General features: G+C 34.7%; 1 protein-coding gene across 4 annotated transcripts in view; it reads left to right on the forward strand.

The window, feature by feature from the left end:
• Positions 1-14,227, forward strand: part of LOC136797666 (uncharacterized) — a 42,301-nt gene that overhangs the window by 16,216 nt on the left and 11,858 nt on the right. For 3 of the 4 annotated variants that reach the window (XM_067054248.1, XM_067054251.1, XM_067054252.1), the window contains exons 2-3: positions 7,098-11,112; positions 12,908-13,566. In XM_067054248.1, the coding sequence (XP_066910349.1) occupies positions 7,131-11,112; positions 12,908-13,566 (4,641 nt within the window). In that variant the 5' untranslated portion in view covers positions 7,098-7,130. Of the gene's footprint in view, positions 1-5,056; positions 5,143-7,097; positions 11,113-12,907; positions 13,567-14,227 lie in introns of those variants that run through there. The other variant, XM_067054250.1, reaches the window with a different exon arrangement.

Below are 14,227 nucleotides of genomic sequence, written 5' to 3' on the forward strand. Positions count from 1 at the left end.
TTTACCAGGAACCTTACCAGTACATTGTTTGCAATAAGTGTTTCATGAGGCCCCCAGCGGTTGGCGTGATGGAGGGTTTTTCGTGGCGTGATGGCGTGAATTTAGGATCAACTGGGGGGGGCTCTTTCATAGTTGATGATTCGAACGGTTCCAAATGAAAAAGCTGAGGAGTTTTTATCACACTACTGATGAAAATTTGAGCTTTCTTTGTACATGGGCATAGCCTTTTGTTTGTCCCCAAATCGAATCTTAAAAAAAACTATTAACTTTAAACCCTGTGAAACATTGTGTTCAAATTAAGACAACTATATCACTGTATAAAATGTATTATATTTTTGATATTATATATTGATATTTTGATGATATATTTTATCTCAAATCCACTTTTTCGAAATCTAATTGAAGTCGCACACAAATTTTGGTCACCATAACTTCAACATAAACGTGCGTGACTTGGCTAAGTAGCAATGGTTATTGAGTTATCTCCATATTTTGCGGCCAGAATTTTAATACTTTTTCCTTTATTCAGAGATACGGTTCGTGATATATCTTACTTTGCGAAAAAAATCAATGTTTTTACATAAAAATTTTCACTGATACATCATCGATCATTTGTGTCATGTTATTTAAGTTTTCAACTGGTGGAATTATTCGATGTAGGCTGTATTTTTTTTCGACATGGGTTTATGGTTGGTTTTTGTATATCTAGGAAAAAATACTGATGAAAAAAAAGATTCGCGTATTGACGTAACAGCGAATATCAGATGATGCTAATATATCATGGTAAGGGCTACTGGCTTTCTTTCAATCTTACTTTTTTTCCATTTTTCCAAATTAATAATAAACTCGATTTTTTTCTATGTTTGATTGTGTCAACGATAAACTATTTTCTGAAAACTAGATGTCTAATGCAATTGTTTATTTTTGTCGCAAAGTTTTATATGTGACTCTCCAAGCAAAAAAAATCTTTTGATTTGTGGACCGGTAACACACATTTCTTAACGTCTACTTAAATGGGATAAATTTTCGCTGGGATTTTCGCGGATTCGGAAAGGTGTTATCCGCGAAATTTTTTTGAGCAAAACTCAATAATGTCAAATAACTGCTTTTGAAATATTACTTGCATCAAAGAAGTATGTATAATTTAGCAGTAAAAAGACATAAAATCGTTAAAATATATTATCTCCCGATAATGGCATCCGCGAAATTAAGTCCCCGCGAAATCTTAAAATTGTGCTCAACCGCGAAATTTAATCACCGCGAAAATTCATCCCATCAAAGTATATGAACAATTGGAGCTGTCCTAGACCGGCCTTGATCGACCGTCCAACCTAAACTTTGTTTCAATGTCGTGATTACTGACAAATACATAGTAAAACGAATGGCCAGGACCAGTAAAACTATAACTAACGCCATGACGTATGCAAACAGTCAAGACCGGTCGAAATCAGTTTTTATGGTTTGTAGGGCGTAATGAGACAAAACTGGGATGTTCGTAATTCAAAATTTAATCGCTATTAGACCGCTCTTAATACCGTACCAAGACCGGTCTGATTTTAAGATACTTTAAGTCGTAGACTGGGTAGTCTTTAACCCAGTCTACGACTGGCAAAATCCAGTTAGGCACTATCTTCAACCAAATCTCGAGCAAACTGCCCACGTTCCAAACTGAAATATTTTCACCCACAAAATAAAAACAAACAAAAAACTATGCGCAGGTCAAAACGGGAACATTAAAAGTGTAAAAGCTAAGCAATGTGTTACTAAATCATACTGTACACATATTCTTTCTGCCATTTCTTAGAGAAATGGCTGATCGTTGGTGAAAATGACGTCACACAGAATCGGTCTATACTGTTACCTTTCGTCCTTTTTTTTTCTGCACTTTTCTTTCTCTTACCTCATATGGGACAACCTTTTTTTTCTTATCCAACTACATACATATCAATATAGTTGCAATGGATATTGAAATAAAGCACGGATCGTTTTTTTGTTGAAATCACGCAGCAATAGCTAGCTATCTTGCTGACAGAAAACAGTGGCTTTTTTGATAAAGACATCTGCATGGTTTACATTCCTTGATATCCCGTATACATGATTCTTAAGAAATACCTAATTGATTTTATCATGCAAACTTTCAGATAGCGTGTTAATAGTATGGTATGCTTTTTTCTGGTGTATCCCATCTCTCCACGAGCCTGTCCAACCTAGAAAGGGTCTTGATAGCCTTTTATTGCTACTTTTAGGGAAGTAAGTTTTGTGGTGTGATTTGACATTTTGTGGATTTTTAGCCATGAAGAAAATGTTAACTGTTCTATAATATGTGAATTTTACATTGTTTTTGGCGGGGTTTTGGTTTGGGGCAAAATCTGCAATACATCGTAAAAATAAGGTTAAATATAGTTGAGTTGCGTGGTTGAGTTCCTGTCTCGTTGTAAGCTGTACTGTGGGTGTTAAGTCGGTCTAAAACGCGAGCCACCAGTAAGGCTGGTGGTTTGGAAAGTCGCGATTTGTGGCATTTCTAGCGCTTTAGCCGCTTTGAATCATTGTTTATATATTGTTCTTTAGCACTGATATATCAAAGCGGAGTGGTTTCATGCAAAATAACGGTTCGGACGAAAAAGGTTGTAACCTTTGATTGGAGCACTGTGAATTTTGAAGCATGAGAATTTTAAGCAATTCAATTTTTGTTACGATTTGTTGCCTCCTTTGAGAATTCTTTTATTTTTTTAATAGATACTTTTAATTAGCCTTTTTATTCTAAAATCAATTTTTGTCTGATATGTAGATACATCTTTCAACCTGGAAAATTCATTTTAACCTGATGATGAGTTAGTAAGGCTCGAAAAGCTTTGTTCAATAAAATGAAAAAAAAATTTGGTGTTGTTTATTGAAAACAATCTTTGACTAATTTCAAAGTAAAATCTTTTGTTTTTTTTTGTAAAAAATCCGCAATTTTGAATCACGTGACCAACAGAAATATTTTTGTAATTTATTTTCATTTTTTTGTCGTGAATCATGTTATGAACAAAGGATGAAAATTTGAACAAAAACGGTGTAATAGTTTTTGTTTGAGTTATTTGTAAAAAGGCAGGATTACCCAAAAATCGCTATTTTAGACTCGTTGTTGATGTTCCAATTGGTATTGTTTTAAGATGAACATATTTTGGGTATTTTCTTGAATGCTTTGACCAATCCCTAACAATAATCTAATATCATATTGAAAGTGCTTGGGTAAGAAGTATTTTTGAAACCATACCACATTTTTGGATGTTCGAAAACGCACCATTTAAGAATGTTGTTATATCTCCTTGTAATGACCATACGCATAGTCTTTACAAAACCTCGTCATCGTTATTCTTTCCATTACCTGCTTCTTACGATTTATAATTGTCTTTTATATTTGTTAGCAATGCCTTTTATACAATTCCAATGAGTATGCTGGGACTCTATTATGTCAAATGTGTATATCCGATAAAATGCTTCAAAATTGCACTTATTTACGCTGATGTTATAAGAACACAAGGCTCAGTTTAGATCAAAAGCTCTGAAGAACAAAATTAAGAACGACCCAATCCGAGATTGTAGAAACGGCTAAGAGATTGCTAATTTTACGTGCTTAAGTTAAGGAGCGTAAGAACATTGAGACCTGACATCAAAAACACGAAAAACAGCTTCAGTCGAAATTGATTTCTTATATAAGAAAGCCTGCATTAAGATTTTAATTCATAAGTCTTCTTTTATACCAACTGGCATACTAAACACAGACTAATTATTCATCTGAAAAGTTGTTTTTTAATTAGTCTTTTTTTCTAGATATTTTGTTGATTATGCGTTCATTAAATCTTTATTCAAAATATTCATTAACAACTTGTTGTTCTAATATGGTTAGTCAGATTAATTATGGTTTAAGTTGTGTGTGTTTCTACCAAAGTGTATGTTTCGATGGTGTTGTGTTGATTTGGCTAGCTTTGACCCTTTTTAGGGGGACGGGTGCAGGAATCGAGGTAAAACCGGAGGGTCCTTGGAAGATCCTCTCAAATCATTTTGAATGCCCTCTCTAGGGATAATAAAGTTCGTGAATTCTAACAATTCAAACCGAAGTTGGAAAATTTTGAAAAATATTCTCTCTCGACTTGCCCAATTTAGCCTTTCAAGTAAAAATTATCTATTTTTTGTACTACCTCTCTGAGGACTGTTTTGAAAACCAATCAGAGTTAGATTTTAATCCGTTTTTATGGATTTTAGTCTAATATATAGAATAATATTAATAGACCTTTCAAGTTATAATTCTGTCTAGAGATATTTCCTGATAAACATCTTTCCTCAGTCTTCATAAGATCCTCTATTTTGCTCAAAAATGATTTGAATAAAATTTTTCGTTGGTAATGGTACGTTAAGAAATGTTCGTGTGTTGTTGAATTGGTGAAGGAAAATTTTAGTTAGTCACCAAGAGTGTTTTCTGCCAACTTTATTTTATCCTTAACCCTCCTTTTATAAAATTCCAATGTCTTTTAAAGGGGTGTAGGTTACAAGAAAGGGTAATATTCACCCGCTTTGATTTTCCTTCCGTGTGTAAACTGAAGTTGAAAATAAAATTTCTTCGTTAGAATTAATCTATACACCTCTACACGAATCCAATTAAACATTCATTAAAGTTTAAAAATATTCAGTCAATTCTGAAGTCTTCTTTGTTTTTAATGTTCATTTTGGTTTGACACATGACATTATCTGGAAAAAATCAAAACAAAATATCTCTCCTTTACGTAGGTCAGATGATTAAACTGTAGTATAGTAGCATAGAACACATTCTGAGATGTGTTTCAGTTTGTATTCAGACAGCATACTTTGTTTCCAAATATCTCCTAGTGTGCACAGCATCTAAGCTGTCCCTTTGAATTTAAAGAAGGGTTTCATTCTTCAAAACTTTTTCTTCCCCTTCTTTCATGCAAATCGTATACAATTTTTATATTTATAGTATAAAAACCCAGTCAATCTTTGATAAGATCCATGTATGCTCAATAAATTTCATTTAAATTGCTCGTTGAGATCTTCAAGAACACTTTCTCTACTGGCAAATGTCTTCTATTGCAAACGTAGATTTTATGCTCAATTCTCTATAATGGAACTTTGGTGTAAAAGGTATATCAATAAATTCTTTTTTGTAAGGTTATTTCCATAAGAGATCGAGAAAGTTAGGATCCGTGTTTGTATTACAAGGACTAAATCGGAACTACTTTATCTTTATCGTGATTCTATTATAAAGTTAGGTACCTCATTTTTCATTGCTCCATTTGATTTTACAGCTTTCTTGTTTGAAACTAGAACTTTTCAGAATTTATCCCTCCATAAATCATTCTAATGACATTTTGATTTTGAGAATTTTTTTCTTCGGTTATAGAATTTTCCGTACATTAAGAGGTTTAAATTATCAGTCTTATTCTTCGAAGCCACGACCACTAATTCAGATTTCAGGACTTTTTTAACCCTAGTGTCTTTCCCATTTTTTATTTCAGCAAAACGGATATGCAGGAAAACTCTGATTGTTTCGTATGTGGAGTTAGTAGGGCTTTGTTTCTAGTAGGGAAACAGAATTGTGAGACTTGACTATAGATGTAGAGTAGATATCTTACGATAACTCTACAATTCTTCAGGACTTTGAGACAAAATTTTATTGGGTCTAAGGTGAGCTGGGACCTCTATCCTTGGATTGAACGGAACTTGGGTCTTTTTGTGGTACTGTTGCACCTTAAGGTTGAAACAAAACCGTAAAACTGGCATATTTTGTTTGATGTTTCTCAGGGTTCGCTTAGCTGACCGTTTTAAAATGTCACTAAGTACGCTTCCTGTCTCCATGATTTGAGCATCAAGAAGAGTCGGTAATTGTTTGAGTGTAAGTCAGGATTTATAGGCTATAACCTTGTTCAAGTGATGCTTTATATAAAGTTTCCCAGGGGAGCTTTAATGAGAAAAACGCTTCAGTTCGAAATACCAGTTGTTCGAAGTAATGTCTATTTAATGAAGGAAAGTTTTTGGGCCAAAGTATTTTATCATCATTCTTGATGACAGTAGATTTTCAGGCTATAAAGGCCACCTTACGACAATCTATTTATACTCTGGCGAGTCTAGAACAAAGGATGTGGAACGTACTTTATGTAGTCTGTAGGTTAAAACAAAACGAACATCTTTTTGTTAATTTGCGTTGAAGGAACTCCGCCCATGCGAAAAAAGTACATCCGATCGTCAAATCCCTTCATCATTAAAAAGTCCTTTAATGGGATTTCGTAAAAGGAACAGCCAAAATCACTTTCAGATTTCCTTTTCATCTCTTCTTCCACTACATTAGAATCAAATGGTATTACTAAAAATGATCAAATTCTTCCCGCCAAGCTCATATATGAAATTTCTTTCTTCGTACTTATAGATCCTCTTATTTCTATCCTAATATTGTGTTTACTTCGGTGGAGATTTCTGCCGAAATACCTGATCGGGAAAAATAGAGCTGCTTTTAAAATTAGTCGGACTAAAATTTCGTTGGGGGAGTTACTTGATAATTTTTCTCAAAGGTCCAAATCACTTGCACTGTGGTCGACAGAGACAGGGGAAAGGTGTGTGGCTGGATTCAAATTTTGGTCCACCGAAAGTAACTTCTCGATAGGGTTATCGTATACTTCTTGAAGCATACTCATACGAGTTCTATAATCTCCTATTTTTTGGTACTAACCGTTATATAAATTTTTTCCCTAAGTAGTTTTTTGTTACGTTCCTTGGAAGACCCGTTTGTCTTATAGCCGGAAACAGTGCAATTTTGGTTTCAAAAGAAAGTGGTTTATAAAATTGAAGTGTACTATATTTCTGTTTTGGTATGCTGCCCACCAAATTTAACTACTAATATTTACATATGCAGTAGTTTACATTTGTAAGCCAATTCATTTAGTATGTTGGTTAAACTCCCTACCCCTTAAGCAGTCACAAAATTGGAATTTACTCCTTAAGCGTATCAATAATTTTGGTCGGAAAGTTTTTATTTTAGGCGGTTTTGATACTTAAAGCTTGTTCGAAAACTTAAAGATCGTTTTCTTTGTTTTTTTTTTCAGCTGTAACTAACAAAAAGCCGACGACAAGACATCATGTCGGAGGAAAATGTTGCAGTTTATCGCCGTCGTAAAACAAGTCGCACAGAAGGTGCCGACACACGACAACGCGTTATCGGTGGCATCGGCCGGAGAAAAGTGTCTGGAGCGAACGCCATTCAAGGACGCATACAACAATTTGCCGGTGGTGAAAACGCTATTACTGAAAATCCAAAAGAGGAGAACGAATCGTCCAAATTCACCATTGGTGTTAACTCGCCTCGCCTCAGAAGAAGTAGCTCAAATTCATCGACAGGAACAAACTCGGGATCGATCTCGGAAATCCGTGCATCGCGAAGGCAAACGAATTTATCACGGTCGAATTCTTCGGCATCTAGCTCAACAGAATCAACCTCCTCAATAACAGTAACAGCTAAACCATCAACAACCAACACAAATTCCAACGTCAAATCTACCAGCAACTCGTCCGTCGAAACTGTCCCTAACGCGTCTGAAACCGATACTATGACGTCTAGCACAACAGTGCGTTATGGTGCTATTAACACTCCGGGAAGATCGCGTCGCGTTAGCGTTGCCACGTCTACAGGCAAAGAACATTCGCAAAATCCAACCTTAAGGAAACGCACCGATTCAGAAAGCTCGTTAAACCAAGGAAGCCTACTGCGTAGCAAGCAAATGAAATGGGAGAATCTGGCCAATGAGAAAAAAGAAGAGAAGGCACGGACACCGTCTTTGTACCGACGTAAATTCAGCACGAATGAAGAAGTCAAGGTCAACTTGCCTTACACCTCTGATGAAAAGAAAGAAGAGCCTGAGAAGCCTGCTCTGACACGTAACCTCGGTACACGAGGTAGCATGCGTATCCGAACGCAAACCAAAGGAATTGAAGTCTCAAGCTCTGCTGAATCTAAAGTAGAACTAGCGATTAAGAATGCTACAAAATCGAATGAGATCACATCGAAAACTGATAGGTTGACAAGGACTAATTCTGTCACAAGTCGATTGCAATCTTCTGACCAAACAAATAGTAGTACGACATTACCTAAGGAAAAGAAAGTCCCTCCTCCTGTTGCTCCAAAACGATCGGCTTCGTTTAAAAATACTTCGAGTAGCATTGCGCAACTTCAATCACAACTTGAAAAAGACTTTGTCGATAAACCAATCTCGTCGAAAATTTCGACGTCTGTCGTCGAAGAAAAACCGGTGGAAAAGAAAAGATACGGACTCGGTTCGCCACGTTCGTCACAACAAATCAAAAAAGATTCGCCACCTCAGTCGACGTCAAATTTAACCTCACCGACGACCTCCAAAGAAAATATTTCAAATGTCAACAAAATCAAACATCGATTTCGTGACGTCAACAATAATGATTCAACAACCACGACAAACAACGGCACGGATTCTCCAAAACGTCATTCAAACGGCAGTGAGTCCAGCGACGACAAATCGGGTACCGATAAAACTGACTCATCAACACCGTCAAAAACTGGCTCGACTACCCCAGCGCCTGTCCGAAAAAAATCAAACATCCCTCTCAAAACACCTGGGAGTACCGAGAACCTGCAAAAGAAATACGGCAATTCTTGGCGTAACACGAATGTCAACAAATCATTTGATCATTTTTCGACACGCGACGTCGTTACTTCAAACAACGGAATAACTACGAAAAACGACCGCAAAAACTTTTTTCAAAATACGGATGATAAAACCAGTGCCGAGAAAGAAAAGGAAAATGTTACAACAGCGATCAATGGTTACAATAATACAAAGTCTCCTACTATTTCCAATTTAATAGAAACAGACAGTAATACGAAACATCACAATAGTAGCAATCATGATAAAAAAACTCAAAGTAAAATTTCACCCGTCTCGTCATCAACTCAGATAAAAGTTCATTCAAATTCCTTGAAAGGAACGATTAACGGTGAGCGAAACGAGGATAAAACATCAGACTTTCAAAACGTTATGGACGATCCTTCAAATGATACTAAACTCAAAGCTGAAGTGAATGATTTGATTGATCGATTGGATAATAATTCCGATCCCGTCAACGTCGTCGAACAAGAAAATTGCCGTGACGGTAAAAAAACTAATGACACGGGAGAGGCTGAGAGTATAGCTAATAGTTTTCGTCATGCAGTTAAAGAGCTGGTCGATCAAAACCAAGTGTCAGAACAAAAGAAGAGACAAGGTGATATATTTTTAAAGGAGAACAACAACTCTCTCCTTCGTGGTAGAGTCACTTATGTAAACGAAAAGAGTAATTTTGTCTTCGATACAGGATTGAACTCTGATAATAAATACACTAATGGAATAAACAGTGATGCTATCGTGGTAGAGAAAAGATTGCTGGAGAATAATTATGCAAAACAAAAAACTATCAACACAGACATCAGACTACCAACAAGAGATCGAAGTAATACTTGGACAACCACGTCTGACTCTGAGGACAACTTTTTGAGCTCTGAAGTTTTCAGTCCTGAAGAAAAGGATCAGAGTGCTTCTAGCTCATCATCGAGTGTAAAATACGAGGAAAAAGACGCTTTTGGTCGTAGAAGAAGACTGACTAAAAAGAGATCAAAACGTAGCAAAACACGGCCCAAGATTTATATGAGAAATATACAAAATCGCTCTTTGGATACCAGTGATGCTGACGTATTAGAGAGCAATTATACATCTGATGATTTTTCTACGTCCAGAAGCAGGGAACTATCCTCAGCAGCTGAGAGTACAATCTGTGAGTCTGATTTAAATGATAACTATGAAAGTTTGGATTTATCATTAACAAATAAAAGCATAAATCTGCCCACTGTTAAGAATAACATTGAAACTCAGTACAGTGAAAACAATCATAACAGAATTCGTGTGAGTGAACCAACCATTAGAAATAGCAAGATAGCTGAACTAAAGGAAGCCAACAGGAAAGTTTTGATTTATGATGGTTCCATGAAAAGTTCATCAATGACAACAATAACAAAACCACTGCAACAACAAAACTTAATGTCCCTCTCCTCTTCCAATATGGGAGGATCAAGAAGCGAGGATGAAGGATCGAAGCTATTTAACCTCCATAAAAATAAAGACGAAAGAATTGGTAGTGTTACAAGTATTTCTAAGGTGAGGGTCTTAAATTTTAATGCTCCATCTTTCAAATCGACAAGAAGTGTCAGCGCTGATACTAATCACATGCATTCAACATCTTATTCGGACATTTCACATTCAAATAACAACAGTATCAAATCAAGCCCTTTCAGTTTATCGTCATCGTTTAACAAGCCATCGCTTGATGGTCACATGTCTGATAGACGGTCAGACGAGGAAGTAGAGAAAAAAGAGCGTTTGGAACTATTAAAACAAGGACCATTGTTTAATCGTGATAAACCATTTACGTTTAATAATAAACCTCAAATACCAGATGAGGAGTCAAAGAAGAACGCAGAAGTTTTAAATAGTTTACCAAATGCACGCAATTATATGTCAGAACGATATGTTCAAGATTGTGAAAATAATATGAAAAGTAAATCAGCGGGAAACTTATCCACGATGATGAATACTATAAGTATTGAGAAAGAAATTGATGTGGATGGAGATTTTAGTAGTAATACATTTCCAAAATCACAATCCTTTAGTGACTCTTTAGATATCCAACAAAGCCATAATACTGATTATATTGCTCCACCTGAGAACTTTCAAGATGAATTAACAGCAAGTCCTGCTCGAAGTCCACGAAAAATACGTAATCGTCCTTCATTGAATGCATTTTCTTCGAAAACTTTTACCAATATTGATGAAGAGAATAAAGTATCATTGGATGAGGATGATGCTTTTGTACCGGAGAGTCCATGTTTAAAAGACACTGAGATTAATGAAATAAAAATACCAAAAGTTCCACCTCCCCCACAAGATGGAGATTCACAAGAAGTTAAAGTGCGTAAGAGACCTGGTCTTCCTAATATTTCTACAACACAAATGGTCAAAGATACCAACAAGATAGTTTCACCAACACAAGAAGAAAACCGTAAGTTACATTTTTTCATCGCATTTTTCTCAGGATCTTCTATACATTTTTCAATGGTTGAACCAAAATATATGGTCCAGGGTCAGAAAAAGTGAAAATATTTGAGTTGGTGATGAAATCAATTTTTGTCAAATCAATATGAGAACTTTACCATCCAACTAATTTATGTAAAGCTTGTGGCATGAATGGCTGGAACATGGTAAAATTTATTGAATGAGTGATTGGAGAAAAGGGTTTGCTTTTTTATGCTGGGGTCGATTCATAAATTTACACTGCTGAACATAAAACAGTCCTACGTTTTCATGCAATTTTAATCAGATCTTATAAAGAAACATGCATCTTTTTAATCATGACAAATAATCAGAAAAAGCTTTTTTTGTCAATAAATGAAATGTAATTATGGGTTTTCTCTCTACATGTTGCTCACAGGAAAACTCCTAAAATAAAAAAAATGGATTTCATTTGCTAAAAACCAAAACCTCTATCTTTGATATACTATAGAAAATTTCTGGTTCTGCAAACAAGCTTTTATTGACAATCCTTTCTCTGTTCATCATTCAAAAGAGAATTGATAGGATTAATTGTCTGTTAATTTCATACAGACATTTAAATATTTTTGTGAAACAAAGAGGGACAGTATTTGAAGGGAAGCAGTGTTTTTTAATGGAACTGATAATAATTGGGGCATTAATCTCATAGAATTTGAAAATCTTATCGAAAGGAAACAACAAGTTTTGAAGTTGTGACCTCTTTGCTCTTATGACAAAAATGTTTTGTTTTCAAAACTCATGAGTTTGATTCATTTATTTCTAATTTTCATGCATATGAGAGCTTCCATTTGCTATGATAAGACACTTTTTTCTCTCTTGTTTCGTCGTAAATGACCTGTAAAGTGCTCTAACTAGATGTGTTTGTATCCATGGGTTCATGTTTCAATTACAAGCAAATGAAATTTGTTGAGTAAAACTTATAAACTGTGAGGCTGTTTTAATAACTAATCTTTTTTCGTTAGGTATGTTGATCATACGATTGTTTTATCAAACATATTTTCCTTAAAAACCTTGAGTCTGTTTTAGAAGCAGTTTTTTTGACAATTTTAAAAACGAAACAAAAAATTAAAAATAGATTTTTTTTGACAATTTTTTCTCTTTATCATTTAACAATTTCCTTTTTTTTATCAATCGTATCATAATTTTGATATCATAAAAAGTGTTTTTTATTCGATCTCCTATTTGGTCTGACATTGTGACATCAAAGCAAATTCTATGTTGATTGTTTGGCAACATAAGATCAAACTTAGTCAACATTTAAAGGAGATTAAAAAGTGAATTAAAGAACCTCTCAAAAGATTAAAGCAAATCATGTAGAGTTTAATGCACATCTAAAGATGGGAAACACTAAATGAGGAAAATCTCCCCCCCCACACTACATTGCATAAACTACTCAAACTAAACTCCAAGAAAATTCAGACTCCTAAAAACCTTTATTTTTCTTTAAAGCACAGCTGCTTTTTCTCTTTATTTTGGCTTTTTACAAATAAAGTTTTCTCCTAAAACTCTATTATTTATGGTAAATATTGAATAGAATCTGTGATCAGCCTGGTCTCCGTTTTTTTCAGAATAGACAAAAACTATTCTTTAAAAATAAAAGATAATTGAAAATAAATATGAAATGTCTCAATATTTTCATTTTATCTGACAAAAAATGATGTTGTATAGGATCTGGTCTAGTTTTTTAGACGAAAACATAAGGAAACTTTTTTTGTTTTAAGAATCTCCATGAATTGTTTTTATAGGAGTTATAACACCACCAAATACAAATGAAGAAAAGCTTGGACATGAAGTTGAAAGTGAGGATGAAGACTTGAATATATTGAAACAAGTTGTAGAAAATAAAACCGAAAATAAACGTTCACGCCCACGACAGCCGATCGTGGTGCCACCTTTTTTAGACAATATACCAGAAATACCATTCAGTCTGAAAAGTCGAGAAGATTCACGTAAGAAAAAGCAACAGAAGTATGGTTTTCAAGAGCCAACTATTGAAGAGGAACCGGCAAAATGTGATAGCCCAAAACCTCAGGAACAGGATGTTGATAGCCAGAGTCAGGGAAGTCGTTCAACGCCAAGAGACTTGAGCATGGAAGATTTATCTTCTGAACTAGAAACTGAGAATAAAGATGAGGAAACTCCAAAGGAGTGGACTCAAACTTCAAAACCGACAACCCCGACATCTTTCTCATTCAATGAGGACACTACCAATGACTTAGATGCATCTATTAGATCACCAACTACACCTAGTTCAGCAAATACACCTAGTTCAGCAACATTATATGATGAAACTCAAACTGTCACAGTAGTGCAGAATGATAATATTTCAATACCAGTTATCAATACACCAGAGGTTGATGTCAAGCCAGTTTCACCAGCGCCAAAGACTAAAACTCCAAAACAGGTATGTTTATTTATTATATCATCATATCTTTTTGATATGTGATAGTATGAATTATTATTGGCTAACAAGCTAGGGCAATTTCATATTATCAAGATCTCTCATAGAGAATTTGACAACTAGAGTAACAATTTTGAGATATTTCCAGGGAATATGTAATGGGATTGACCAACTCAAAATGAAAGGGGTTTCGTGTTTTGTTTAAAGATCTAATTGTAAAAATCATAACGGATCTTGAATCAGTATTAGTGAATTGACATATCATTTTTAACTTGATTGATTTTTGAAAGATCTGATTATGAATGTAAAGATGAATGCCATTTTACTGTTTGTGCAAATAGACTTTACAAATATTGCCTTATGGTTTTTAAAATCATTTAAATTTGAAATTAAAAACTTTCTTTTTCTGTTTTGCATGAAAATTAGTTGCATTAAAAAATTGTGTCTGCAAATATTTTCCTGTGGAGAGGAGATTTTATCAAAATAGTCTTTTTCATTTCACAAACTTATCGTCATTTGATTTCATGGTATAAAAATTAAAAAATTAAGAAACTTTTAGAGAGTGTTTAATTTCCAAAAGATATTCCAAAAGATACTTCTTATAGGTATTATAGTGGTACCACAATCAGTGGATGACTAGGCAGCAAAAGGGGATAAAATTATG

Source organism: Clytia hemisphaerica, unplaced genomic scaffold, assembly GCF_902728285.1.
Source record: "Clytia hemisphaerica strain Z4C2 unplaced genomic scaffold, Clytia hemisphaerica genome assembly, whole genome shotgun sequence".
NCBI classification, from domain to species: domain Eukaryota; kingdom Metazoa; phylum Cnidaria; class Hydrozoa; order Leptothecata; family Clytiidae; genus Clytia; species Clytia hemisphaerica.